Source organism: Mustela nivalis, assembly GCF_964662115.1.
Source record: "Mustela nivalis genome assembly, chromosome: 6".
In the NCBI taxonomy this organism is placed as follows: Eukaryota; Metazoa; Chordata; class Mammalia; order Carnivora; family Mustelidae; genus Mustela; species Mustela nivalis.
Window position 1 is genome coordinate 76,344,257 of NC_139025.1, and position 27,953 is coordinate 76,372,209.

At 49.8% G+C, this 27,953-nt stretch overlaps 1 protein-coding gene across 2 annotated transcripts in view; it reads right to left on the minus strand.

Moving 5' to 3' along the window:
- Positions 1-266: 266 nt before the first annotated feature.
- GLDN (gliomedin) overlaps positions 267-27,953 on the minus strand; it is a 63,696-nt gene continuing 36,009 nt past the window's right edge. Inside the window, exons 3-10 of one of the 2 annotated variants that reach the window (XM_082734787.1) lie at positions 22,991-23,008; positions 22,527-22,634; positions 12,525-12,662; positions 10,264-10,392; positions 7,790-7,873; positions 7,574-7,699; positions 6,488-6,638; positions 267-4,107 (exon numbers count right to left, since the gene is read on the minus strand). In XM_082734787.1, the coding sequence (XP_082590913.1) occupies positions 3,630-4,107; positions 6,488-6,638; positions 7,574-7,699; positions 7,790-7,873; positions 10,264-10,392; positions 12,525-12,662; positions 22,527-22,634; positions 22,991-23,008 (1,232 nt within the window). In that variant the 3' untranslated portion in view covers positions 267-3,629. The remainder of the gene's footprint in view (positions 4,108-6,487; positions 6,639-7,573; positions 7,700-7,789; positions 7,874-10,263; positions 10,393-12,524; positions 12,663-22,526; positions 22,635-22,990; positions 23,009-27,953) is intronic. The other variant, XM_082734788.1, reaches the window with a different exon arrangement.

The window sequence follows — 27,953 nt, forward strand, 5'->3', positions numbered from 1 at the left end:
CAGTAGGCAGAAACCAGGATGCCGTGATCCTGACCCATCTCTGCAGCCCCTGACTCAGGGTGTGAGAACCACAGGGTCACTCGGATTCTCCGCAGGGATGAATTATGAAAGGAACAACAGTAATTTCTTAAGAATTGTACAATTTTCATAGCATTTCTCATTTCACATAGAAAAATTCAAGGAAGTGGGAACACTGTTAAACATTTCACAGATGAACCAGAGGCGCTGAGGGGTGAAGATATCTGCTCCAATTCACACACAGTCAGTTTGGTTTTTTTAAAATCTGTCCTTTTTTATTTTTAGGCTAAGAGGTGATGTCCTTTTCAAGTGGCTTTGCCTATGCCAATAAAGTAGCAGATCTCCACTGCATTTATCTGCTTCTGGTTCTAGTGACTAGTTTTACATTATGGTTTTACACTGCTTTCATGATTCCCTATAGAAAACACACAGTCCATGACCTTTCAGTTTTCGGAAGGAGTTAGCAAATTGCAAGAGTTTCACCAGGACCAACCAGTGTCCCTCTTCCAGATTGTTTTCGGTGGTTACTTTTTCCTTTTAGATGTGATATGGGAATTAATGAGAGATAAATATAAGAATACACTTGTTTCAACGTGTGATTGTATCCAGCAGTGATTATTTTATGGACTAACATTAAATAAATGACAACCAAAGAAGAGCCATTCACAATGATTCACTTGTTGCTCAGAATGGTCCAGATCTGGAAACCACAGCTTTTTTTTTTTCCCCCCCAATAGCGCACCCACCAGGTTACGGCAGTGGGCTGAAAACTGAGAAGTCCCATCACGTGCTTCTTCAGAGGGTTTGACATCAGATAGTCACGGTCCACATGTCCTCTTGCACGTGGAAAAGGACTCCTGACTCTCAAGGATCATAGGGTTTCATTTGATCCTTCACTTTGCAACCTTGAAGGTAAAAAGGCTGTGGGGGGGTGGGGTGTGAAGACCAGAACACCTCATTTTAAAACTTTTCACCCCAGAACTGTTTCTCTCTCCTAACACCTGTGCTTAGTGATACACAGAGACTCCCGCTGCCTGCAGAGCTTCAAACAGGACACATTATCGGTTTGAGAGAAAATGTTTTGAAATAGGGTCTGGCCTACAGCTGAGATTGGGAGGATGGAGTTATTTATTTTCCAGGGAAAAGCTATCTACTTCAGATTAAAGAAGAATTAGAGCATTATCAGCACTGATTCTGACATCAGAAGTACAGATATTTGGAAACTGCTTTAAAACAACTTTGATTATAAGTGACAGCGTGAACTTCTAAAGTGATATCTTGGTTTCAAAACATTAGATTTTATGTTCTAACAGTGAGCCCAAACCATTTTTTTTTTAATAAAGTAGCGCTTGCTGGCAAGAATGAGTAAAATCTTAATTTTCTAAGTTTTTCAAATCTTATAAAGTCTCTCTTTGAAAGACAAACTTTCAAGCATATTATAGCATTCCCCATTATACCTCGGTCAGACTCTGTTGTCCTGGTACTACTCTGTCATAGAAAAAAAAAATCCCAAATGAGCTTTTCTAGCCATAAGTATAGGATTCTGTCCCCACAATTAAGGGAACAGGATAGCTCAGATATCAAGATTGAGGTTTCTAAAAAATCTGTTCTAAAAGAAATATGTGCTCATTCATTAACCTTTTTAGGTTGCTACCATATATACAATTAGCACTGTATATATTACTATTACCAATACCACTTTTACTATGGATCTGTATTCATATTGAGGTCCCCTGTGTCCAGAAACAGCAACACATGTATTTAAATGAAGAAGACTAGTATTCATTGGATGCATAAACATAAATCTTAAACATAAATCTGCAGAGTATTTTTTTTCAAAGCTATGCGGACATGACACAACCAATCCAATAGAAAAGTGGAGAAAAAGTTTCAAACACCGGCTATTTTGAGAATACGACAATATCAAACATCTCCAGTAGCTGCCCACGTGTTTTCAGGGTTAGGGGGATTTAAATATTCAAATCTCTATAGCCCTTAGGTTTCAAAATGCTTTTATTAATATGGTATAAAGCCACAACTCTGGGCCTCCCAAATGTGAATTGGAAGTCACAGGGGAAAAACCCCTCGAGCATATAGCTCTTCTCCCCCACACACATGAGTTCAACAAAGACAAAGTGGTGAAAATCCCTAAGTCCCCTTCCTGGCCTTGGGACCCCAGTAACTTTCCAGATTCCTCTCTCTTCTTACCAGCCCTGCCTGGACTCCAGGCTGCAGAATGTTTGAAGAACGGATTTAGCAGAAAATACATGCTTAAGGGCATTCAGGTGCAAGTTATGCCGGATTTTTCCTCAGGGCACCCAAGGAGATTATTATTAGGGAAAGAACAGTTTACAAACTGCTTTTGGAGAGGGCCACTTAATTTTATGCTGTTCCCACCGTTCACCTCGACCAAACACTCAAACCATATAACTTATTCCTTCTTAATGTGAAACGAAACAAAACATAACAAACGGCCCCTGGTGAATTAACCTTCCAAAAGGCTCGCTTTATATCCTAGATCGGGGATCGGCAAATTTTTGCTGTAAAGGGCCAGCGGGTGTTTTAGGCTTTGTGGGCCCCTCCTCAACTTCTTTTGCAACAACTCAGTTCTGCTGAAATAGTCACAAACTAGTCTACATAAGCAAATGCATGTGACTGCATTCCAGCACAACTTACAGAGACCAGCAGTGGGCACGCTTGGCCTCAGGGCCGTAGTCGGTGTGTCCACGTTCTAGATAATAGCCACATACCGGGCCTCTCTGGAGAACTGCCAAGGGCATCATCCCATGGCTCTAGCCAGGTTCATGCCTACTTACACAATATTTAGTTCTCCGAGAGCAGAGGCATCGCTGTGGAAGCCAGGACGACCTGAGGAGTCAATGTTTATCCACACCTGCAAATCAGCATGCTCAGAGATGGATGGAAGCCTAGAAGGGCCTATTTCTGTTTTATTAGCAAACCCAAGCGTGTAGCCTGTGCCTGGCTTTTTGCTAATCCTGGAGGGACCAGCGGGAGCTGAGGATACTGATCATTGTGGTGCTGGGGTGGCAGGTGCAGAGGCAGAGAAAGGTAATGAATTACAGGCAATCTGGTTCCTCCACAGCCTGAAAGGGTCCAAGAGGCTTCCCGAGGCACTGAAAACAAGTCAGTACTCAGGAATTCTCCGCTCAAGTCATTGGGCTTAGAAACTTGGAGGTAAATTTGCTCAGCACGCGGCTAAATACCCGAAATCCAAAACCAAATGTATAACCGCTGGGAGGGCAGCAACGGCGAGAATCATGGAGTTTCCTACAGGTGAAGGAATTCTTGCCAATCAGCTTCGCCAGGCCTTGCCTATTACCGGTCGGGAAAACAAGGCCTAACGAGGGAGGGGTAACTTGGCCAGCTAGTCTGTGGAGAAATCACCAAATCTCAGCTTTTTTTTAACTTTGTCTTTGCTATTTCCCCCTAAGGCATTTGAACTTAAAGGGGGTTCCCTGACCATATCAACACTCATGTCATGAGATTATGACAGCTAAGTACCTGGTTACCCTACAGACAAGATTTATGTTGGGCTATAAATGATGCCAGAGAACATCTGAAAGTTACTGAGGGGAACAGGATGCCTCTCTTCACTGGTTTAATGTAGATGACAAAAACTGCACGGGATAAAGCATTAAATGGCCATCTTCCCACGAATATAAATGCTGGTCTCTCATATTATATGATAACATGGCAAGAACAGACTGGGAAGTTCTTAAATCAAAGTTAGCATTGATCTGTTTCCCTCCTAACAAATCAAAAGCAAATGTTACCCTCATGTCTTTGGTGTCTGTAACATAAAGGATCCCTCGGGCAATGAAGGCATTGCCGGCCTTGGTTTTGGGGTACGTGGTATTGATGTGTTGCCCCACAGAGAATGTCCTCTCATCCAACTGGGCGACGAGAATGCTCGAGCCATCCACACTTGAAGCGTAGATAATCCAAAGGCCCTTTTCATCCACAGCTAAATTGAAGTAAGTCTTGGAATTTGCAAAAAGGTATTTTCGATCAAAATACAGGGCATTTTCAAGCTTCAGAGTTTGGGATGTTTCTTTGCCAAAATCAAATCTGAAATGTATAAAAGGGCAGATATGAGTCAGCATTTTTGAGGACAGTGGTGACTTTGTTTGTGGCTATCCTCAATTCAACTGGGTGGAGCCTGGGACGCTGCATTTCTAAGTTCCCGGTCATGCCCATTCTACCGGTTGTGCCCATTCTACGCAGTCCTCTGTGGGTCAATCATGTCAAGGATGGTGACACTGTCTGAGTGTCCACCAGTGAGCCATGTGACCCAGGGACATTCCTTACTCTTCTAATTCTCGGATGTTTGCTAATCGGAGGCCTTAAAAAATGAACTAGTCCAGTCTTTTCATTTTACAAATGAGAAAGGAGAAGTGACTGACCCGGGAACATCGGTAAGTAGCCAGAGTTTGAATTTAAGTTTTCTAACTGCAAGTTTGGGGGGGGTTTCCTCTACCTCTGCTGGAGTTTTTAAAAACAAACATGTCACAACAGTCTAAATGAAGCAGGAGGTCGTCAGCTGGGAAGAGATGGAGCCAAGTCACTGCCGTGAAGGCAGTTTTCTCATCAGGAAAGTGATGGGATAACGAGCTACAGCGGGGAGTCGCCTGCCCTCGGCTCCTGGAGGCTGATTTGGCAGACTCCACACCCAGACCTGATCAGAAACGTTGACGGTGATACAGAAGAACCCTAACTCCAGGAACGAGAATTCGGGAACATTGGGCTAAAAGAAAAGAAGAACACAAGAGGGTGCCATTGAGCAGCAGAAGAAATGGGGACGGTGGGACTGTGTGCAGAAGCCTCGCAAGCCGGAAGCCAATTAGGAGCCCCTGAAGTAAGTGCGAAAAGAAGCCAGAGGCAAGTGAGGGCTTGAGAAGAGCCTGCTTGCCTGGCTGAGCTCACGGTCTTCTCTGTCTTCCGAATGCCTGGAGTTCAGGACTGCCATTGCTCTGGTATTGGTGCCTGGTGGTGCGTTTCTTGAAGGGACTTGTCTCTCACAGGAGAAACAGGGTCTAGTTCCCCTGTGGCTGGGGGAGGGCAGGGCTGCAGGACAGACCTAAGCAGCGCATCACTCGGGCCAAGTTTCATTAGAAACCACTCTTTCTTGGAGTGGCCGATCCTCTTTCTGGGGCTCATTCACTCCGGAGCTCCCTCACCATGCTCGTTCATTCGTATGGAAACACAGCCTGGGGGGTGGGCAATAAGAAGCTGTAGGATTACATGAGAGAAAGGGCACCAAAAGGAGTGTGTCTGGGGAGTCCTGGCTTCTAAACAGGAGGGGTTTGGTTGCCTTTTTCTGTTAGCACAAGACTATGTGAAAGAAGTGACCAAGGAGCTGTTGAAATGGTGGGGGAAGGGAGTGAGAGGCCAAGGGGAGTAGAATGCTTCCAGCCATAGCTCACAGGTGTCCCGCCCCCAGCCTAACCAACACTCCAATGCCAGCAAGGTTGTTGCAGCTGGGCCTCATGGGCGGGGGGGCCGGGGAAGGGGGGTTATGAGGGTGAGAGAAGTGGGACCCAGTTTTCCCGCAGGTCCTTATCTCTTGTTTTGAATGACTCGGACCATGGCTTTCATAATACTGGGATTATTTCAGATAGGGCTGCCGCTGGATGGCTGCAGAGGTTCTGGTCCATCTTCTCATTTTTACTGAGGACCTGCAGACTCCAGGAGGTGGAGTCTTGTCCAAGGCCATGGAGTCAGTAGGCAAAGATGGAACCTGACTGAGTTCCCTGCTTTCTCGATTTGTCCAAGGTGACCTGCTTCTGCCTCTAAAGACCAGAACTTGATGTCTTCTTAAGCCACAAAGACAGAATTTTAGCAATTCTTTTGGGGGAACCAGGAGACCATGGCACAGTCTACCCAGGTAGCTATCTCCCTTCCCCTTAGGAGAGCAAAGAGGAGGAGAGGGGGCCTGGCCAGGGCTCCATCAGGACGACAGCTCAATCTGAACACAAAGATTCCCTGACTTTGCACTGTGTTCAGTCTTTAGTCTTCAATGATCTGAGCTATGACATGAAATTCTCGCAGCACAAGTTTTTCAGAATACAACCGACTTCGAGGTGTGACGCCTTCCTGACAGGGGAGTGCTAGGTTCTGCCTGCCTCTTTTTTCCAGGGCTAAGAGAGCTACAGCTCTTATCACTCCAGATCTACTTCTCTCTGGCTCTGACCTTACTCTTGATGTCTCCACTAGCAATATGGCTGATCCCAGGCTGGGGCTGGGTCATGGGGCTCCCTCACTGTGTCCTATGGTTCATTCAGTTAGCAAACCCTGACTGACCGTGTGTGGAAGCTCTGGGGACAGAAAGATGAGGGAACCACACTCCCTACGCCTAAGTAGCTCCCGGATCAGTGAGACACCATGAAATCAACTGCACAGGTGCTATCTGGGGTGCGTGAGCAGGGCAGCTGTGGCCCGGGTGACTCACCTCACTATGGTGTTGGAACCTCCTTTGTGGTAGTAGAGAGAGTTGTTGTGAACGGCATGCCCGCAGCCATGGAAATAATACGGCAGCTGCACGAGTGCGTAACTGCCGTTCAGCAGTGATGGTTGGTCTTTGAATTCCTTCACCCTGATGCCTGCAGGGGAGAAGCCAGGGAAAGGCATGGGAGGGAGTAGGGGGAGGACGTTAAAAGGACATAAGTTGAGAATGAGGTGTCTAGCAAGGGTCCACGTCCAGGTTAGAGTCTCGGACTCCCAGACTCAAGGCCAATTCTCTTCTCTTGTTTCCTGAACCGTCCTTCCATGGCAGAAGGCACAGAGTTGGCTTTGCTCCTTCAGGACCCCTCTAGACTATTTATAAAGTCTTTTATCAGACCCTCAGAGGCCTGGACGGGCAACAACGAAATCTTGGCCCTTGTGTAATCCCCTCTGCCGGCTCCTGCCCCTGCTGAGTGTTCCTCCTTCCTTCTGAGCCACAGAGTCCTTCCCAGCTGGTAACCTGGGCTGTCACCGAGCCCTGAGGAAATGAAGTCGTGTCTCAGCCATCGCTCTGATCAGTGAGGATGGCCAGACCCTTTCTGGAACGAGGCTACTGCGACTGCTGATGGTGGTCGCTGAGCTGTCCCTCCAGGGCTGCGCAACTGGGGTCATGCTTGGAGGCGAGAGGGTACCTCACCCTCTCCCCTGGGCTGTCCAGCAGAGCTCTCAGAAAGATGCCCACGAGTGCTCTCCTTAAAGAAAGACAGCGTGCAAGAATTTGTCTCTAACATTTCTTCCACATTATGGTTTTGGGCTTGATAAGGCTGTCATCATAAGGCTATTTGTTTCTTTCTAGATATTTCGCCTAAAACTGAATAAGTGACATTGGGAGCACCCTGGAACCTGACCTGCAAGGCTTGTCCCCAGTGGGCTCAACTGAGACAAGTGTGCCACCCACTCACTTGTGCTTTGGAAAACAAAGATCCTCTGTTGTGACCCTAATCAGGACGGGGTTGAGATACACAGACATAGAATGAACCCGATGAAAGGCACAAGCCCCACACAGATCGGCCTCCTCACCAAGGGAAGTTACCTGAGAAATGTTCCGTCACCCAGATCCTCTCATCACTCTTGTTTGCAGACTCTCTTATCCATGTCCCAAATGTCTCTCTAACTTTCAGTACTTGTGTTGGACTCCCGATGGAAGCGATCACAGATTCTACCAAAGGGAGAGAAAGAAAAATCACTCATCGTGACTTGAAGGCATCCAACTTCTGAATTTCAGAACAAGATGCTCTGCTTCATGTACCTGCTGGTGGAGAATGGTGATCCCCGGCCTTCTCATCAGCCTTTCCAACCAACGTACCATCGTTCGGTGTGGCACACGTCTCACCTACAACAACAATGACAATTGTCAGAGCAAATGCAGGTGGCACAGCGAGAGTCATGTAACTTTATTACTGGTGCTCTCCCCACTTCGCCCCAGGCTCTAGCCCTACAAGCATCCCTTACAATAAGTGCACCAAGTTTTTTAGTTGCTTGCTTTTAAGCAACAAGTCAAATACTTCCAATTCCCCACCACCTGCCCCTGGCATCCCCACCCTCTGCTGGGGGAGTTCCCAACAACTATCCATCATCACAGTTGCTAAAAAAATGCACTCCCAAGAGGGTGTCAGTCAAAGGGGAAAAGTAGCCTATTCAAGCCCTCAGCACTCTGGGGTTGGGGGAGCGGAGAGCTGTACTGATGCTTCTTGGCTGCTCTGGCCTGGTGGTATCACTATCACAGATTGCATTTTCCTGGAAGGATTTACACTTTCAGGGAAACTGACAGGGCCTCATGATAGTGGTGGCTGCCTTTACCTTGTCTTCCTGGACAGCCAAAGGGAGGAGCCACAGAGGGAGAAGGACCCCGGAGATGTTTGAGCTCTCCTCCACCATTTCCTACCCCTGTTGGCTTGAAGGTCTATGGGACATGGGTCCTCAACAGGTGCCTGATTCACAGCTGGTTTGAGGCCATACCTGAGCTAGAAGCCTTCCTACCTGGGTTGTAATTGTTCCCTTAACAGATGGGCTTAATTCAGACCTTTGGTGAAGAGGTATCCCAGGCTGGCAGAAGCAGGAAAAAAGGGAGGAAGGTGGCCAGTATGAAGACAGAGGGAGTGGACTGGCTGGGGAGAAGGACCTGATCTGGGGCAGGTGGGGATAAGTAAAGCTTTCTGGAGTTCAGCCCACTTGCCTACAACAATTCTGAGGGGTTCAAATTGCCTTTTAGTTAGGTGCTAGGGGCACCTCCATTGTTCCAACGGAAGCTCACAGAATAATCTAGAGAGGTTTCTTTATCAGTAAAATTAAGGGCAGGACCCCCTGTACTCTAAGCTTCTTTCTAGCAGGATGAGCCCGTGTTTCCCTGAAATCTTCCTGTCCCCTGAGGTGAGAGCAGTCTTGGGAACAGTGTGATGACTCCTGCTGCCTCTGAGTTTCATCTGGAGTTTCTGTTCAGGAACGTGGGTTTTGCCTAGGAAAGGGACAGAGAGACCCTCCTGTTCTTAGTCTGAAGAAAAGGCTCTCATTAATTCATGTTGTACTAACATGGTTCTAAAGCTGTGGGGGCAGGAGGGGGCTTAAAGAAATGGAATTGGAGGAGGAGAGAAGGCCAAGTTCAGATGCACGATGCCTGGCAACCGAGGACTCATTTCTAGGAGGCAGAGTGGAAGACCACGGCCTCTCGTTTAAGCAGTTTCACACTGTGGCTTAGGCCCTGCTGACCAGCCTCTCAGTAGGCAGGCGAGGCAGTGGCGGCTGCTTCTCCCTGCACCCCTGTCCTGGCTGACACAGCCTGTGGCAAATGCTCAGGTCAAAAGCCCCCTTCTCCCAGACGAAGGTTCCTGCTCAGCTCATTCTCCAAGGGCAGCTGAACAAAGAATTGATGCTCCCGGAGAGGGTGATGCTGAACGGCAGTGAAGGCCTCTTGGAGGGGGAAGTTCTAGCCTCACCTTGGAAGTATTTTTCATTAACATGGCCCTTCATTGTAATTAGCTTTCACTCCCGTGGCCACCTCTGGAACCGACTGACCCATGGGCAAGTCCTCTTGGCCTTCCAGAGATCAGGCGCCCTTTGCCCTTGGTTGGCTTAATCCCAAAGTGTGACTTTCCAGCTCTGAAAGGAAGAAGCTCTCAGAGCAGAGCTTTAGAACCCAGCAGATGTGAGTCTCAGCTCTGTCACTTATCGAGTGATCTTGGGCAAGCTACACAGCTCCTGGGCATTTCAGTTTGGGATCTCTAAGTTGGTGGCAGTACCGACTGGCGTATCATGTCATTGCTGTGAGCCTCTAGTGAACTAAGCACTTAGCACCGTGGTCAGCATGCAAAGCGGAGCGGCGGAGAGGACAGAACTGAAGAACCAAGGTGGGGGAACCAGGCTGAAACCCCGCCTCGTCTCCCCAACATAAGCCAAGCCCTTCATGCTCCCAGAGCGAATGGCTTAGTCTCTGAGACTGTTTTGGGGGAGAGGGATGGTGGGTTTGGCAAGGAAGAAGAATAGTCTGGGGATAAACGAGGGGAGGATGAGCAGGGGAGGTTGTGGGGGGCCCAATTCTAAACCCGCTACAAGTTCTCACCCCAAGGGCAGAGCACCAAAGCAGCCCACCAGCCTGGTGCACAAGGGAGCTCTTGCTTTAGGCAAAGCCTCTGTTTAAGAAATCCGGTTGCAGAGCCTAGGGGGGAAGCCTGAGTGTTTGGGATTATTAGCCAAAAAGTTGGGTTCCCTGGGGCAGGGGCTAGTGACCTGCACACTGGCCATTGAACATGTTTGGCTGCCGAGGGCCTTTAGATCTTCTGCTTCCAGGTGGTCCTGGGGGACCTGGAGGGCCCTGGGGTCCAGGGGGTCCAGGTGGGCCTTGGTCACCTTTAGCACCTGGAGAGAGAAGTGGGGCGGGGAGAGAGTTTGATTCAAGAGCCATAAACAGAGATGGGTTTCTCCCAGGGGAAAGGAGAATAAGCAGCTCCAGGGAGGATGGCCAAGTGCCCCCTTCCCGGACATAACTGCATTCTAGAACTTGTCCATGCAAAGTTGAGGAAGCAGCCGTAGAAGACGCTGAGTTCCACCTCTGTGCCAGGAACTGTGCTAAGAACTTTATAAATCTCCTCTCCATTGTTCTTTCCAATCATTTGTGAGATGGTATTAGTAGCCCCTTAGTGACCTGAGTCTTGGGGAAGTTCAGTGCTTTGCCCAAGGTCACAACTGGGAACAGGGTGGAATTGAACCTTAGGTGTGTCTCGGGACAAAGACAAAGCTGGCACTCGTTTCACCGGCCTTGTTGGAGGATCTCTACCCTGACAGCCTATTAGAGTCCCCTAAGGAGATTTAATACAATTCTAATGCTGGGACCCCACCCAGAACAGTTAGGTCAAATGACAACAGGTATTTTTGAGAGTCTCCTCATATGCTGCCAGGTGTGAGAAACACTGCTCCATGTAGTAGAAGAAATCAGGCGAGCCTGCCGCGCCTGTGACCTGGGGCAGACAGCTTAACACTCTGAGCTCGTTTCTTCATTTCCATACTGAGTCTCATCCTCCCTGTCTTGCCCCGTGAGAAGACACTGAGGTCACTGTTGTGTGTGCTCTGACTTTAGATGGCCATTGTGCATGGGTACAGCCTATTGCAGGTGCTATTGTCTGGACCATTCACAAGGATGCCACGAGGCTGGGCCATTTAGCTCTTTGGTTCTACCCTCCCATCCTGAGCTGACTGGTGATCTCAGATCTTATTAGCCACCTCTTCCCAGCCAGACTAGATAAGCTTGCTAGGCTCTCTAGGGGCAAGCCAGGATCCCAGGCAAGTCCAAGTCCACTCTGAAAGGGCCAGAGACCTGTAGGCAGGGCAGACAAGATCCACCCTCAGATGCCTTGTTTGCTCTCTGGCCAGCGGACACTCAGCTCTGGCTGCTCTCTGGAATTGGGGTACACACAGGGACGTAGCTTTTCCTGAATGGTTTGTCAACATCCCTCACTTGTTAAGGGGCATAGGGGAGTATAGCAGTTGGGATGTATAAATTCCTATAATAACTGAAGTATAACATGGTCTCGTGTTTTCGAAGTATATTCACCTATATTTGATCCTGTCAAAGCACTTCTTAAATTTTGTGTATTTTGTACAGCAACCTCCCCGTTTAAGAAACAAATCATGCTAAACATAATTTGAGTTTTGGTCTTAGCACAGTACCAGGCAAACAGTAGGTGCTCAACACATTTTGAGTAGCTAGATGGGCAACTGCTCGGGGTCATTGTTTTTGACCATCTATCATCCCAGCTTCTTTGGGACAGATGTCCTGTCTCACTTTCATCTTCATATTCCCAGCTACTAGCAAAGTTGCTAATTCATAAATGGTGTTCTTTGACACTCAAAAATATTTATTGAATACATAAGGATTTTTAGGATAGAAGTGGTCTCTGAAGTAATGTGCTTGTAAAATTCTTCTGCCTCTTCCTTGTCCATGACCATCAGCTGTCAACTACTCTTTCCACCATGTCTTTCTGTGGTTTGCTGGGTCTCTACACCCCTTACCCCTGCCAGGTACCAACTGTGTGCTCTGAGCCTGGGTTGGAAACCAGAAAAGGAGATCAGCAACCAAGTCTGCTCCAATTCTACGTCAAAATGTTTAGGATAAAGATCTGAAGATGTCCCTACCTGGACTGTGAAGAAAATGAGTTTTCTGTCAGTTGTCCTCTGACGTATCTTAAATTGCTTGCTTATTTGTCTTGTTCTAGATTGTGCTAGACTTAAAAGATATTTAGAAAAAGAAAGCTCCCTTCATCCTCATTCAATCTAACCATGATGTTTGGACTGGATTATCTAAACTACTTCTGCTTAGATCTCAGATTTTGTCTCACCAAGGTTGGGATAGCATGCACAGTTTTCTCCTTTTTGAAAGCACCGAATTCTAAAACATGCTGCAAAGCAGATGGGCACATAAAGCAGATAAGGAGAGAAGACCCAAGCAGTGTTTGTCCTAAAAACTAGGCCAATTTCTGGGCCCGGCCGCTTACCTGTGGGGAGCACATCATTGGACACGTCCCCTTTGTCTCCTTTGTCACCCTTTGGCCCTGCTGGGCCCTCATTTCCAGTCAAGCCCAGCTCACCAGGGTCTCCCTTCTCCCCTGGAGTTCCTGTGGCTCCAGGCAGTCCTGAAGGAGGAAATGATTTCTTAGCCTGTAGTAAAGAAATTGTGGTACCCCACTTTGTAATATCATATCACAAGTTGCACCTTTAGGGTGAAGGAGCTTCAACAACCAAATACCTAAGACTCCGTGGCCATTTTTGGATGACAGCATGATATAAACTCATTAAAGACTGGTATTTCCAGGTGGCTCTTCTGATTATCTTAGGGATCTTTGGCTGGGCCAATAGGGAATGCACCAGAAAAGGGGCAAGCACGGCAAGAGTGGAAGGAAGGTAAGTCCTGAGCCCGTTTGCCTGTGGAAAGGAAGGAGCACACAGAGGGGTGTGTGTGGCGTCCAGAAGGGTGGGTGTTGTCCCCTGCATTGTTGGTTTCTTCCTTAAAACATCCTGGAGCGGAAGGCTGCTTAGTCATCCTGACTCTTGTTATAGGGAAGCTGGAGCTCAGGCTCGCATCATCTCTGAGGCCACTAAGTGAGCAGCAGAGATCTGATTCTGTGTGCTCTTCTCTGACATTCCAGTGCAAAATGCTTTTCATCAAATGAGCAAAATGGGGGCGCCTGGGTGGTGCAGTGGGTTAAAGCCTCTGCCTTCAGCTCAAGTCATGATCCCAGGGTCCTGGGATCGAGCCAGCTTTCTCCTCTCTCTCTGCCTGCCTCTCTGCCTACTTGTGATCTGTGAAATAAATAAATAAAATCTTTTTTAAAAAAAGAGCAAAATGGGTAAAGTTGTTCTAGCACAAGCATTAAGACGGATGGTGATCGTGTGGGTGGACGGTCTGCCCCATTCCTGGGGAGCCCTAACTCCAAAAATTGTGGACCGCTCCCTCTCGGCTAGACGTGGGTAAGAATCTAGGCAGTGGCCCCTCTCAGCATGGATTACGGATCGCACAGCACTCTGATCCCTGGCAGAAAGGAAGAAACTAGGAGTATAATCCGACTGCCCTGGTCATGCTGGCAGCTAGTTTCCAGACAGCCACAGAGGGTACCAGATAGAGTACCCAGATAGAGCCCCACAATTTCACTGAGGTGAGGTGACAAAAGCTGGATTCTGGGGAGGTGGAGGTGGCTAGGATTCATGAGACAGAAGGAGGAGGTTGTGCAGACAGAGCTCTGAGGAACTTCAAACAGCTGTCATTGGATCTTTGGCTGAGCCATGACCTGCAGGGTGAAACTCTACAAGGCAGGGCAGGGACAAACAGGAAGTTCACTATACAACTCTCATGCCTGTCCAGGGAAAGGGCTTCATTCCTATCGGGCAAAGCAGAGATCTCAGAAAATGATGAGACACTGGGTAAAGTCCTTGGAAAAGTCTTGTCTCAGTAGTGAGGCTAAATTAGCCCAAGAGTCAAGGCTACTTTGGATCCATTATACTGAAAGACCCCTCCCCCAGAAAGCCCCCTCCCCTAGAAGATAGATAGGATAACTAACCGCTTGTTTGCTTTTCTGTGAACCGCTGGCTTTTAGGCGTAAATTAGGTTATTAATTGCTTATTAATTGCTCTTTTGCCCTTCTGTAACTGCTTGGCTTATAGAAATAATAGAAGACGCCATGATGGCATTCCTACCTTCCCCATTCTTGTTCCCCCTCCCTGCCTCTCTCTTCTTCCGCGCGGGTCCCCAAAGCCAATCAGCAAACTCCACTAAGGCCTTTTTCAAAAGTTCTAACTGTCAACCAATCAGTTGTGCCCCACCCAAAACTTGTTTGTACCTGTCTATAAAAACCCGGCACCACCCCAGCCGGGTGTGCTCAGCTAGCAGGAGCTGCTGACCACCCGCAGGCGCGCGCTGACCACCCGCAGGCGCGCGCTGACCACCCGCAGGCGCCTGCGTAACAATAAAGAACCTCTTGCTGATTGCATCCAGTGGCAGTGTTGGATTCTTGGGTAAGGGGATCCGCGGGTCTTTCAATACCTAAGCTTAAAAACAGCTTCAGAAATATTAAACAGAGCTGGGAGGAGTTTCACTGCCAGAATAGAGTCCATGATCTGAACCGTTTAGCGAAAGTAACACAGAACATTAACTATTTAAGAAAGAAAAGGATCGTATCATCTCAGCAGATGCAAAAAGGGAATTTGATAAAATTTAAACCCATTCTTAATAAAAATTCACATCAAACAAAAAATAGAAAGAAAAGTCCTCAATCTGAAAAAGGGCCTCTGTAAAAATACCTACAGCCAACTTCATCCTTAGTGACAAAAAACTAACTGATCTCTTCCTAAGATCAGGAAAAAGACAAGGGCATCCATACTCATCACTCTTACTTCACACAATACCAGAGGTCCCAGATAGTGCAATAAAGCAAGGAAAAAGGAAGAAAAGGCAAGATTGGAAAGGATGAATTCAAATTGTCTTTCAGATAGCTGATTGTTTTGTAGAAAATCTCATGGAACCTATAAAAATTGTACTAGAACTCCTCAGCACCCAGGCACCCTGGGACCCTGAGAAGGAAAGGAGTTGCCTAGTATTGGGAAGAGGTACTGCCAGCTGTGAATGTATTAACACAGTCCCCTATCTGCAGGGCCCACACACTCAATTCCATACCAACTTCCTGGAGAGATTGCTTCCTAGAGGTACTGCTCCAAGTGGCTGTGATTTCAGGCAACAAGGAAGAGCCAGAGGGCATCTTTTCGTGCAAACAGACCTTTAGTTCGTCTCAACCTCTATAACCAAGAGGGCTTAGGATCCATTCATTTTCTTTTCTAATTACCCTGCCAGTCCCCAAGCCCCTTCTTTTTTTCTTAAGATAATTATTAATTAGAGAGAGAGGAGGGGTAGAGGGGGACAGAGAGGAAGAGGGAAAGAATCTCAAGCAGACTCCGCCCTGAGTGTGGAACACAACTCTCACAATCCTGAACTCATGCCCTGAGCTGAAACCAAGAGTCAGACGCTTATCCAACTGAACACCAAGGCGCCCCTCGCCCCACAAGGTGTTCCTTCTTATAAGCTCTGGCTAAGTGCCCAGGCCCCCTCTCTTATCCTCATTGACTTGGCCAGTGCCCACTCTCCAACTGTCATCCTTTCAGCCTTGCGATTGTCCTCCCTCCAGAGTAGCACTCGAGATCTTGAGATCTGGACCTACTCCAGCCCCACTCCCTACAGCCCCATAGGATTCCAAAATCACTGTCCCACGAGAATCTGAGAATTTGGGATTGGAAGGCACCTTGGAGGTCATCCAGATTAACCCCACGTCCCAGCCTAGAAGCCTCTCTACACTCCCCGATTGGCTCTTCTGGAGTCCTGTCAGCAGGGGGCGGTTTATTACATCCCATCGTATCACAGATCGTGCTGGAAGAGTCTGTGATGCCATCAGAGGCAATATTCCCTAAAACCTCCATCTGGAACTCTTAGTGCCTTTCGGAAGTGGTACACACACTCCATTGGCATTTGCGCCTCCCAGTTCAAGGGACCCTACGCGGACCACCCCCAGGAAGCCAGCAGTGTACTCAAGAACCTTCAAGTGTTGATCACTGTCGGGCAACGCAGCGCCCAAAGACGCATTCGCCAGATTTCAGCCAACCACGAAAACCACATCTTCACGAAGACCATGAGATTCTGCTGAGTGGGGAGCTAGAGGCTGGGTGGTGGTGGTGGCGCTGATGGAGGGGCTGGGGACGCAGAGGGAGGGTGTCGGAGGCAGGCCCCTGGCCAGGGCGGCCTCCGCCATTAAAAGATGGCGCCTGGCTAGTTGCCAGGTTAGGATTGCCTTGTGAGACTAAGCAGAATGCCCAAAGAGGAAGTAAACAGCATTGGTTGCTAGTGAAGTTGTTTGTTTAGGTGCACAGCCTGATTCGCTTCCTCCTGTACCCTGCTCGCTGATTGGTCATGTAAGCGTATATAAGTGTGTAGACTTGCGGAAATAAGAGAGAAGATGCGTTCGAACCAGGCTTCTTGTCGTCCTTGCGGGTTGAGGGCGAAAGGAGGGGACTCGGGGAGGCGCCCGCTGCCCCTCCGTGGGGGGTAGCTGCCGGGTGGGGAGGCGCAGGCCTTGCTGACAGCCCCATGGAAGCCCCCCGCCCCCACCCCGGGCCCGGACCGCTTGCTGGGAAGTGGCGCCCTCTCTGGAGAACAGCCCTTCCTCAGGGCCCTCAGCGTAGGAGGACGTCCTTTTGTGGGGATTTTAAATAGGTGATTTGGCACATTATCTGAAGGACACAAAAGGCGAGAACGTTGCCCTAGAGCCGGCAGCACTGCGCATCGCCCTGGGCTGCACTGCTCAGGGGAATGGTGTCCTGCCGGTAGGGGTTTTCTCTTTCAGGCTTTTATTCTAGTCACTAAGAGCCTCTCCGCCTCAGCATCCGATTTCCCCTTTATTCGTCCCTCTGGTGCCTTCTCTTTCTCAAAAAGGCCTAGTGTGAGACAGGAAACCACTCCTGCCTGAATGTGGCGGTGGTACCGAGCCCCCCACAGGGGTGAGACCCTGAAGCTAAAGATACTGAAGACCTTCGCTTAGGAATGTATTTGGACTCTCCGCTGGGCGCCGGAGGGTTTTTCTGCTTTCCTCAAGGAAGGGTGGGGCATGTTCTGTCTCCACAGAGTCAGTCTCTCTCTCTCTCTCAATCTCCAGTTTCCTCTCTGCCCGCCTTGGTGGTGCCCTGGCCGTGGCCCCACTGAGGTCCAGCACCGCCTCATCCCATCCGCCCTCGGAGGACCCGAGGGGGGGCACTTACTTCCCTGGCCTGACTGTCACACAGTGCGCGGCCCAGCCCGGCCCGGCCCCCCGCGCAGTGTGTCCGGTTGAGTCCTGGCCGGCTTCGAGTCAGCACATTCTGCAGGGAAGAAAGGCCGGATTCTGCTCACTGCCTCGTCGGCTAGGAGTGGCTCTCTGCTATTTTCCTTCCCCCATGGCGCCCACTCCAAACAAACTGTCTTGGGGCGCCTGGGTGGCTCAGTGGGTTAAGCCTCTGCCTTCGGCTCAGGTCATGATCCCAGGGGCCTGGAATCAAGTCCCGCATTGGGCTCTCTGCTCATCAGGGAGCCTGCTTCTCCTCATCTCTCTCTCTGTCTCTCTGCCTATTTGTGATCTCTCTCTCTGTCAAATAAATAAATAAAATCTTAAAAAAAAAAAAAAACTGTCTCACCAGCTTTACCGTTGGGGGTTGCCTGACGTAGCTGGGGTCAACTCCAGCCTCTTCCCGGCAGGGGGTGAAGGAAGACAGCTTATTTTTGGGGAGACCATCTGTCACTGACTGAGGCAGGGGGGAGCAAAAAGGGGTCGGGGGCGTCCCACAAAACCCAGTCCCAAGACTGGGATGAATAAAGAGGAGGGCATTTCTTTCTGTTGCTGGAGGATTTGGTTTTTAGAGAAGACAGTGCAGTACTAACTCTTAGTGAGAAAGTGAGACACAGATGGGGGAAAACAAATGCTTGGTTTTGAGGCAATGTCAAACGTCATAGGAGATGCCAGTTGCAAAACTGGTTCTCAAACAGGCCAAGCCCACTCTTGCCCCAGGACCTTTGCACTGCTTTTGCCCACTGCGTAGCACACTTTCCCTGCTCTTCCTGCAGGTCTCAGATCTGTTGCCACCTCTCAAGTTCATCCCCTACCTCTGTGTCCAGTCCCTGCCTCACCAACATGGTCACATTCCCCATTCCATCAATACACATACCCCCTCCTGGAAATTCTCTCCTTGTGTTTGCTTGTTGATGTGCTGATGGTCTGACTCCCTAGGAAGGATGTGAGGCCCATGACAGCCAAGCCATGTTTATCTTGCTTAGAACTAACCTCCAGGGCCTGGAAAACCCAGCAAAGGGGGACAATAAAGACAATGTTGACACAAATGGACATAAGTTGCCCACTGTCACAAAAGTAAAAGCAGTGCAAAGGTCCTGGGGCAAGAGTGGGCTTGGCCTGTTTGAGAACCAGAAAGATAGGGCTTCTTCAGCTGGAAAAAATATGGCCAACAAAAATGTCCCTCTCCTCAGGGTTGTTTTGAAGGCCAAAAGAGGTTAAGTATAGAGAATACTTGGTAGCATGCCTGACAATAGATGTTAGCTATTTGCATACTATTGTTCAGAGAATCCTGCTAGAGGGCATAGTCCAGCCTGAATCCTGTCTCTGTGGAACACAGGCTCTTTTTCCTGTTTTTAGAAACAGCACTTGTTGTTCCCTCTATCTGGAATGCACACCCACTCCTCCTCTCTCCCACCCCTGCCTGGCAAATCACTATTGATCCTGGAACTCTCAGCTGGAATCACAACGCTTCCTTCTCCACAGTCATGACCCTGGCCCAGCAGGTCACATCCTGTATGAGACCCTGCGGTGCCTTCCTGGGAGCTGACCAGGAGACCCAGACTACTAATCAGAAGGTTCTGGAAGGTCTTCCTGAACATCTCCCTTCCCCCAGCCATACCTGTCGGGCCCTGTGGGTTCCATGCACTCCCCCTGGCCCACCCTCCTCCTGCGCACATCTTTCAAGTCTGACCACACACTTGACCTTCCCGACACCCCCTCTCTTTACCATATCTCTTAAAACCCTGTTCTCTCCTTCAAACAGGTATCTCGCATTGTGATTTGACTATCGACTCCTAATTCCTGCCTTCCCACCAAAGATGGAAAGTTCCAGAATAGGGGCTGCATCTGTTTATTTCCCTACTAGGGCTGGGAACCTGCTCAATAAATATTTGCTGACAGATGGTCCCACCCTCTCCTGGTATTCTACTTGCTGCTCAGTCCTGTTCTTGGCCTTCTTGCTGGCTCACCCCCCTCCTAGTTGGTCATTAGACGTTGTTGCTTCTCAAGGCTCAACCCTCCTCTCCTGTTAGCTCCCTCTGAAAGTGACAGTGCCCATGCCCACATGCCCACCGCCTCAGGTGGCCCCCTCATGCATACTTTTGGCCCCAGGGTCTCCTCTGACTGTAGACCTGCCTGCATCTCCAACGTCCCCCAACATCTCCTCCTGGACATTTCAAGGCACCTCAAACTCAGCATATCCCATGCTCAGCCAAGCTTGTTTCCCTGAACCTGAGCTGATACAGGGCTCCCCTACTTGGGACACAGCAGTCATCAGGGGCAAAGATCTGAGTCAGTCTTGGACACCCCCTCCTTATATCCACCCACCACCAGGTACTGCTGATTTCTCCCCAGAATATCACTCAACTCCACCGGTCTCTCCATTCCCCAGCCTGCCATCCCTTTGACCTGCATCTAAGTTCAGAATGTCTCCCTCCTTCTGTCCTTGCTCCCTTTGTGTGCCCTCCAGGCAGCATCCCCAGTGTCATTTTAGAAAAGCAGACCTGACCTTGTCACTTTCTCCTACTTGCAACCCCTCAGGGGCTTCTCAGTGCTCTCTGAACAAAGCCCAGACCCTCTGACCAGCTCTAGTCTCCCCTCCCTGCAAGAACACTGAGTGTCAGGTAGGATGTGAACCCATCATGGGACGAGGGAAGGAAGCAGAGGAAGGAAAGAACAGATTCAGGCCTTTGACAGGGTGACCAGACCCACGTGCTGGAGTTCAGGGTCTAGGTCAGAGCCGCAGCTGGCCGATGGCGGAGCTGTGCTTTAACAACCTCTCCATAGAGCGGGGCTCGTCAGACAGTCTCTGTGTTTGTACATGGAGGATGGTGTTCAGCTCCCTTTCCCCTGGCCTGGGGCAAGGACAACTGCCTGGGCCCTTTGTGACTCAGGTTCTCTACTCAACCTTAGCCAAGGCTTCTCCTTCTAATGCTGCTGACTCCCAGAGGCCTCCGGTGCTGGAAGCCCGCTGCAAAGGAGCATTTGCGTCTTTGCTGGAGGTCCCATGGGATTTGGTCCCCTGCCCTGATGAGTGGTCCTGGGCCCCCTCTTACTGCCCCACCGCTGCCTCCTTCTTTTTCCTGGTGAGGCAAGGCAGTTCTCCAGTTTCCTCCGAGTACCAACCACAGTTCTTACGATACCAGGGCCAAGCTGACTTGGCCACTATCTCTCTGGCCTCATCCTCACCAGGTTCGCGTTTTGCATCCCCTCTGTCCAGCTGCCCTGGCTGCCCTGCTGCTCCTCAGACCCTGTGGGGACACCGCCCTCACATACTGTGCTGGAAACCCCCTGTCCCCCTATAGCCTGTGGCTCCCTCTCTCCCCATCTCCAGGTGTTGGCTCAAAGGCCCAAGGGGGCCTTACTTGGCCTCCCAATCCACGGTCAGCCCACCCCCCACTCCCGCTGCATACACACACTTGTCCTTCCCTCTCTTGACACTGCTTCCCCTGTCGCACTTAGCACCGTGGAACAGCTCATCCTTTCCTACGTATGTAGCTTGTTTATGGTCCATCTGCCCAGAACGGAATGGGGGTTTCACAAAGGTAGGGATTTTGTCAGCCTTTTCACTTCTAGATCTGCAACATCTAGAATAGCACCCACCATTATAGAGATGAATGAGCTTGATCTGTCTGGGCTTCACTGGGTCGTGGGTGGCAAGCAAACACCCCTCTTCAAAGCCAAGGGTCTGTAAGCTTTTTGAAAGTCACCCCATTCCTGTCTGCTCCACACCCAGTGAACCATGGAGGTTTTCTTCCCCCCGAGTTGGCCCTCAAAATACTCATTGCTGGATCCTCAGGACTGGACTACCTTTCTGGGGCCTTTCTGGAATAAACCAAACGTCTACACACTGATGGCCATCATTATTCACCGCCGATGCTCATTTATAATTACAATTATTATCCACCATGTAAGGGTCCATTACTGGTTTGTAATTAACGCTGGAATGGCCAGCCTTCTGGGGACTGAGCTGACTGGGACCATGTGGGCCCATTCTCAGAGGCAGCCCCCGGGAACAGGAGCGCGTCGGCTTGACCGAACGGCAGAGCCATTTAACAATTTTCTCCCTTTCTACTGGTTCTCAGTTAAAGTGCTTAGAAGAGCAGAGGTGCTAGAAGAGGGTACCGTGTCATCTGGAAGAGTGGTCTAGTAGTTATTCTAGCCCCGGGCCTGCCTAGGTGAGTTGGCATGGCAGAGCTAAGAGGCTGAAAATAAACAAGAGGGTTTGGTAGAGTCGGTCCTGACTGCTGTGGCTCAGGGCCAGGCCTGCCCCGGTAGCCTCCTGGGGCGTCCCTACCCCTGGCAGTGGGGCCCCCACCATGTCATGGGCCAGCTCGCATCGGGGCATCTTCCTGGCCTTGTCCACAGACGGCCCAGCATTGGAGCTCAGAGCTCCTCAGAACGTGCCTACCCTGGCCCACAGCAGCCTGCTGGGCCTTGCACCAGCCCCTGCTTCTCATGGCTCCCTGGACATGTCTGACACCGATGTTTCCAGGGCTTAAGCTCAGGTTGCGGCCATGCTGCCCCTCAGTGCAGAGCAGCGGAAACCCTCCGGGGATGTCAGCCACACCAGTGTCATCATCGGACGATGCCAGGATAGGAGACTCTGGCTGCCGGGACCACGTGATCCAAGTACCAGCCCGAGGGGGGCTACTCAAACAGTTCTAGCTACTCCTCTAGCTGAGAACACCTGCGGCCAGCATCAATCAGCTGATGCTCCGTCAGACACCAGGATTTGCTGGGCAGGAGGAGGCAGCGAGAGGGCGGGGCAGGACCTGAGCCTCAGAAGAACTTGTGTGTCAGCACACACAGAGGCTGTCCCCGAGCCCCTGCAGCATTCCTCCCCAGGGCTGCCTGCTCCGGCCCCTTCCATCCCTCCGTCTGCCTCGTCTGCCTCAGAGTGAGCAGAAGAGCGGAATCAGTTCCCAGGGAGGCCACTCTCCAGATAGATGTAAACCTTTGCAGGCCTGCACTCAAAATCACGCCTGTGGCAACTCAGCCCACAACGGCTTCCTGACGAGAGTCAAACCAGTCCCACAGGCAAAGAGGGACCATCTCCCCACTATGTTCCTCTTGGGCCCGTCCGAAAAGCGGTAATTGAGACAAGCAATAGGGGATTAACTAGAAAAGTTGCCAAAATACCCAGTTTTCCTCGTTTTCCAGTTGCTCCTTTTTCTCCTTTTGGGCCCTGGGGACCAGGCTGTCCTTCTGATCCGTTGTGTCCTGGAAGCCCATCGACTCCTGGAGGTCCTGCGTCGAAACACAGGAAACAAGGCCATCTTAAAAAAATTGTCACTGAGCTCAATATGATCAGCTTTAGCCAGTGAAACTGGATGGGCATCAGTGCCTTTCCCAGAGCTTCTCCCACTTCCCCTCCTTTGCCACCTTCCCTTCCCCCCACTCCCCCTTGCAGTGACAGGGAAGGAATAGTAATGGCAGCTTCTTGAGTGGGAGGGGACAGACGAGCTCGTGATTTGGGTAGAGACAAGGAGGGGGACACACTCATGTTCTTCCCCCTTTCCCGCCTCCATCCCTTCTGAGCCATCTGGGGAACGAGTCCCCCCCCCCCCATTCCCCAGGAAGTGGGAAAATCCATGGGCTCTTACCTGGTGGGCCAGGGGGTCCTACAACAAAAATACAAATTTAGATGATAAAGCATGGCTGGTAGAAAGTGAAGCCAGCACCACAAACCCCAAATCAAAGGGCACCATCCCCTCCTAATAATTATTAACCATCTACTGGCCCTAAGCAACTACTCCACGCCTTTTATTAAGAACTCAGCATATTCACTCAAAAGATCCTTGAAAGCAATTCAACAATTTGCCAGTCAAACCAACTTTTGCTTAGGTTTCAATGGACTAAGAATAATTTCTGAGTGGGCTTCACCATAGATTCGTATGTCAGTCATCTCTCAAGCAGTCAGCTTCATTAAATGAGGCTTGGTAAGAACGCAGGAGGGCGCTAGTGCAGCCCGGGCCCAGGTAAGCATCGGGAAATGGTGGTGCTGTCATTGCAGGGCTGAGATCTGGCTGTCCTGAGAAAGAGCTCTCATCCAGCCAGCGCGTTTCCTCCAGGCCACCTAGGGCAACTGAGAGCAGAACTGGTTCTCAGGTCTCTATTCTGTTGCACGAAATAGCCTGGGAACAATTGAGGGCCCAGATCAGGTAACAAACATCTTGCTTAGTGTGTAATTACCTGAGGATCTAAGGGGTTCAGATGAACCATTTACACATAATCCAACAAAACAATTTTGCTTCCACAAATAAGAGAGTCTCATTGTCAACTATTTTATTTAAGCACTCGGACAAGCCAATGGGCTTATAACATGAGCGGCTGAGGTCCTTCTGTTTTTCCAGAACATATATGATGATTACCCATATTGGAGTAGAAAGGTCGTTCTACAAATCCAAGCCTATGACTTTTCATAAAACCATTTACTAAGCCATTTACTAAGCACTTCCTGTGTCTAGCACTGAAGTCTACTAGGCAGCAGAAATCTTGGTCCCTGTGTCTCTGGTGTTTACAATCTAGCTGGAAACCACAATGAAACACGAGGGAGGGAGTTACAGAAAAGCAGTCCCTCCAAGGACTATTGTGGCAGTGTGGCACATGGCAGTCTGAGAAGGTTTCCAGAGTGTGTGAGGTTTGAGCTATGGTGCTGAAGAAACAATGAGCCTGACACGGCCACGGGGGTGAGGGCTGTGCAGCTCAGGTCGGGGACCAGCAGGAACAAAGACACGGGGGTGGAAAGTTGCATGATTCAGAGAGAGTGAAAGGAGGAAGACTGGCCAACCTGGTGTGTGTAGAGATGAGGCTGAGTCTACTTGGCCGGGTGGGTGTGGGGCATTGGAACACCAAAAGGAGAGGTGTAGGTGGTGTCTGCAAGGCAGTGGGGAACTACAGTAGGTCTTAATTGGGGGAGGATACCATGAAATCTGTGTGTTTTTGAAATCCTCTCTGTAGATGGAAGTTGTATACAACTGGGGAAAAAGAAGAGAGAGAGAAAGAGAGGTGGGGCGGGGAGAAAACATCCAGAAGACCTTTGTAGTTAAAATGAGGGGCAAGGTTGTGGACAAACTGGTTGGTAACTGTAGAGTTGTAGAGAAAGCTAGAAATTCAAGAGGTATTTCAGCAGAAGGAATGAGCAGGGCTCTATGTCTGACTGGGTAGGGGCAAGAGAGGAGGACTCTCAGATGATGGGGAACTGAGGATATGGATGGAAAGAGAATGGCGACTCTTGGAAGAAGTGTTTGGTCTACGGCCATACCACCCTGATCGCGCCCGATCTCGTCTGATCTCGGAAGCTAAGCAGGGTCGGGCCTGGTTAGTACTTGGATGGGAAGAAGTGTTTGGATGTATTCTTTCTATACATGCAGTCCCATTTTGGGCAAAAATGATTTGGTGAAAATGGGACCACATTTTCTAGGGCCACTATAGCCTGTGGCGACATGATTTTTACCCTCAGATGGCACATGCTTGTACACACGTAAGGAGGTGATGGGAAGAGCTGACGCATGGCAGAAGAAATCAGTCATCATTCCCGACTACAGATGGAACCAAATTCAGATGTGTAGATTGGATAAAAGGTCACCAAGCAGGAATCAGTTGTCTATATAGGTTTCAAGAGTTCTCAAGATAGTCCAATAACCATTTCTATGCAGCAGGAGTACTGGAGAGAAGTCCTGGCTAGAGCTGTATATTTAGGACACTTTGGTCATGGCCAAGAATGTTGCTATGGAGAAATGTTTAGATTAGGATTTCCTGACATTGACCTGAGGATCATTGACACCTATGGTTATAGTTCTCAGTCATCTGAGTCCATAGAAGCATCTAGAATGCTTGTTAAAATGCAGCTACCTAGACCCCAGCTGGAGAATCTAATTCAGTTTACATTTAGAGTGGGGCCCAGGAAAGTGCTTTTTCACCAGGCACCACAGGTGACTGGGAAGCAGGTGGTCATGGGGAACCCCGACCAGATGCGAAACGTCTCTGGAAAAAGAACCAGTCACTGTCCACAGAGTCCTAAAGGGGTCCCTGACTCTAGAAAGCCTGAGAGCTCTTAGTCTGAGAGCAAGAGTAAAATGTTGAGCTAAATTGTGGGATGGAGAGTGGGGGCGACATATACCACATCTGGAGGGAGATGGGTGATAGAAGAGGCATCAGGAAAGAGAGACTGAACCGAAGGTACAGGAGGGAATCCAGGAGGTTCTGAGCCCTGAACCTAAAGGAGAAGAGAATTTCAGAAGAGAAAGGAGACAAACACTTCCAAAGAGCCCAGAAGCAGAGGGCTATAGTGATGGTGAACCTGTATCCTGACGCCCACTCGGGATGCCTACAGAGCTGCCCAAAGGCTGCTTACACCTGGAAGAAGCCCCAAATATGTGTCATTATACTAATGTCAAATGTCAAATAGTATGTGCCAACTGGGTCTTGAGAAAACTGTTTATCAGGATGTTTTCTCAACTCTTGACTCTTCTCGTCTTGAATAACAGAAAACCTGGGGATACACGTGGACAGCCAAGTTCATAGTTCATGCTAGCACTGTATGCGGGGCTGGAGCGATGGGACAGTGGAGAATGTCTCTGGGACTTGGAGACTTGGTTCACATGTGATCCTGCCTCCCACTGTCTCCCTGTTTCCCACTGCCTCCTGGCTTCCGCAGGACAAGTTTTCTGCTGCCTCCCGAGATTCTGATGCATCTGCCCCATTCCCCACCCGGTTAGAGACTGCTGCCACCTTCCACACGGGTGGGGGCCTGAGCCCGACATGTGTCCTACACGCCTTCGTCACAGAGTGGGGTCTCCTGTGCTTGTGAGGGCCTGTACCCATTCTGTGAGCATCCCTCCCCTTGAGGAGTATGGCACTAAATAGCAAATAAAAAGCCTCACCATAGCAGGTAGAGAGTAAAACCATTAAAGAAAGGAGGAAGCCCTTTTCCTGCTTTTTGAAGAAGGGGCCTTGAATTTTCATTGCCGCAGCAGGCTCTGTCTGCCCCAACCCACATTCCTAACCAGAATGGGTGAGAAGTGGGCGGATGCTGGAGGAGCTGAGCCGCTTAGAGTTTTTTTCTCCTTGAAATCTAAGACTGACCCACAGTGGCCCCAGTTATGTAAATCGGAGGTCTGTGGATTGTCATGCAAGGCAAAACAATGCCCCTCTGCTGAGAGAGATCAGAGAGGAGTGGTGGTGACTGGCATTGACATGACAGAACCACAAGATGGCAATACTGGGATCCCGGAGTCCCCAGAACCAACTTGGAGTGTCCGGACTTCATGGAGAAAAAAAAAGACTTTGCTTGGTTATGCCACTGAGATTTTATGGTTTAATCACTACCAGAGCCTGTCCTAACCTACCTTGACAAATACATCCCTCTGTCCTTACAATAACTGGTAACATCTTGACTCCCCCCACCCCACCGCCTCGGATAAGCTCTGCTGCTAGAAGGATTTCAATGTAGACAGGAAACACGGGCACGACAGTTATGAGGAAGGAATGACCACATTTCCCGAAGTCTCACCAATAGTGGAACACAAAGAAGCCCCCAAATAAAAATCCAAATAGAAACATGTCAGAAAGGGAGGTCCGGTTCAGCCGCTAAGCCTGATAAAGCCAGGCCTGGCGCCTGTGGGGCCTATGGCCCAGATTCTCTTCTTCTTCTGTTCCCAGCAGGGACTCCCCAGGGCTTGGGATTCAGCCAGCCAAGGCTTCAGGGCCAGACGGGAGCTCTAGCCAAAGGGAGTGTGGCTCCCCTTTCCCCTGGGAGCCAGGAGTACTTGGCTGTCCTTCATGGACGGCCTGAGAGGGCCCTAGTTCTCGCATGTGGAACTGGAACTTACCAACTAGAACAATAGGCTAGTGGCTCAGTGAGGCCAGCTGAGCGAGAGCATGAGCAAACTCCAGCTGTTTCTGAGAACAGCCTATCAGTTTACCAGTGTTGCGCTGGCCACAGCTCGGAGGCCTCAGGACCCAGCCTGTGTGCGACGGTACACCCTTTGCGGCTGCCCCTGCCACCAACCGTGGGGCCAGTCCCAGGCCACCTAACTTGGAAAGGCGTCTTTCCTCCTATGTCCCCGCTAAACTGCGGCTTTGGTCCAATCCCATCTGTTTGGTGCATTTCAACTTTGGACCATGGCACGGCAACATTCAAGATTTAGAGTAGGGATGGCCAATAGGTTTTATTTCAAGTGCCAGTTCTCATCCGTCAGTACAGATTTCTGGAAGGCCAGAAAAGAATGACATGAGGCCATGCTTCGAGGCAGCTGGGATCCCTTCTCCATGTCTGCCGGGGTACAGGGTAAGGATCCATACGGAGTGCCATCATGGGGTTGGAGCCCCTTGGCCATAAGGAGAATGGGCAATGTGGATTTGAAGCGCCCCTGCCCAGATAAGCAGGTCAGTAATGTCATAGTTGTGAGACTTTCCAAAAAAGCCTATGCTCTGAGTCCACTGGAAGTGAAGAACCCAGAACCTGCCTTCTTCAAGACACTTGCTATTCCAGAAAATATGTTTCTGGGGTCCCAGGAAATCTGGGCTTTGGGATGGGATGCATCCAGAAAAGCATGCCGTTTG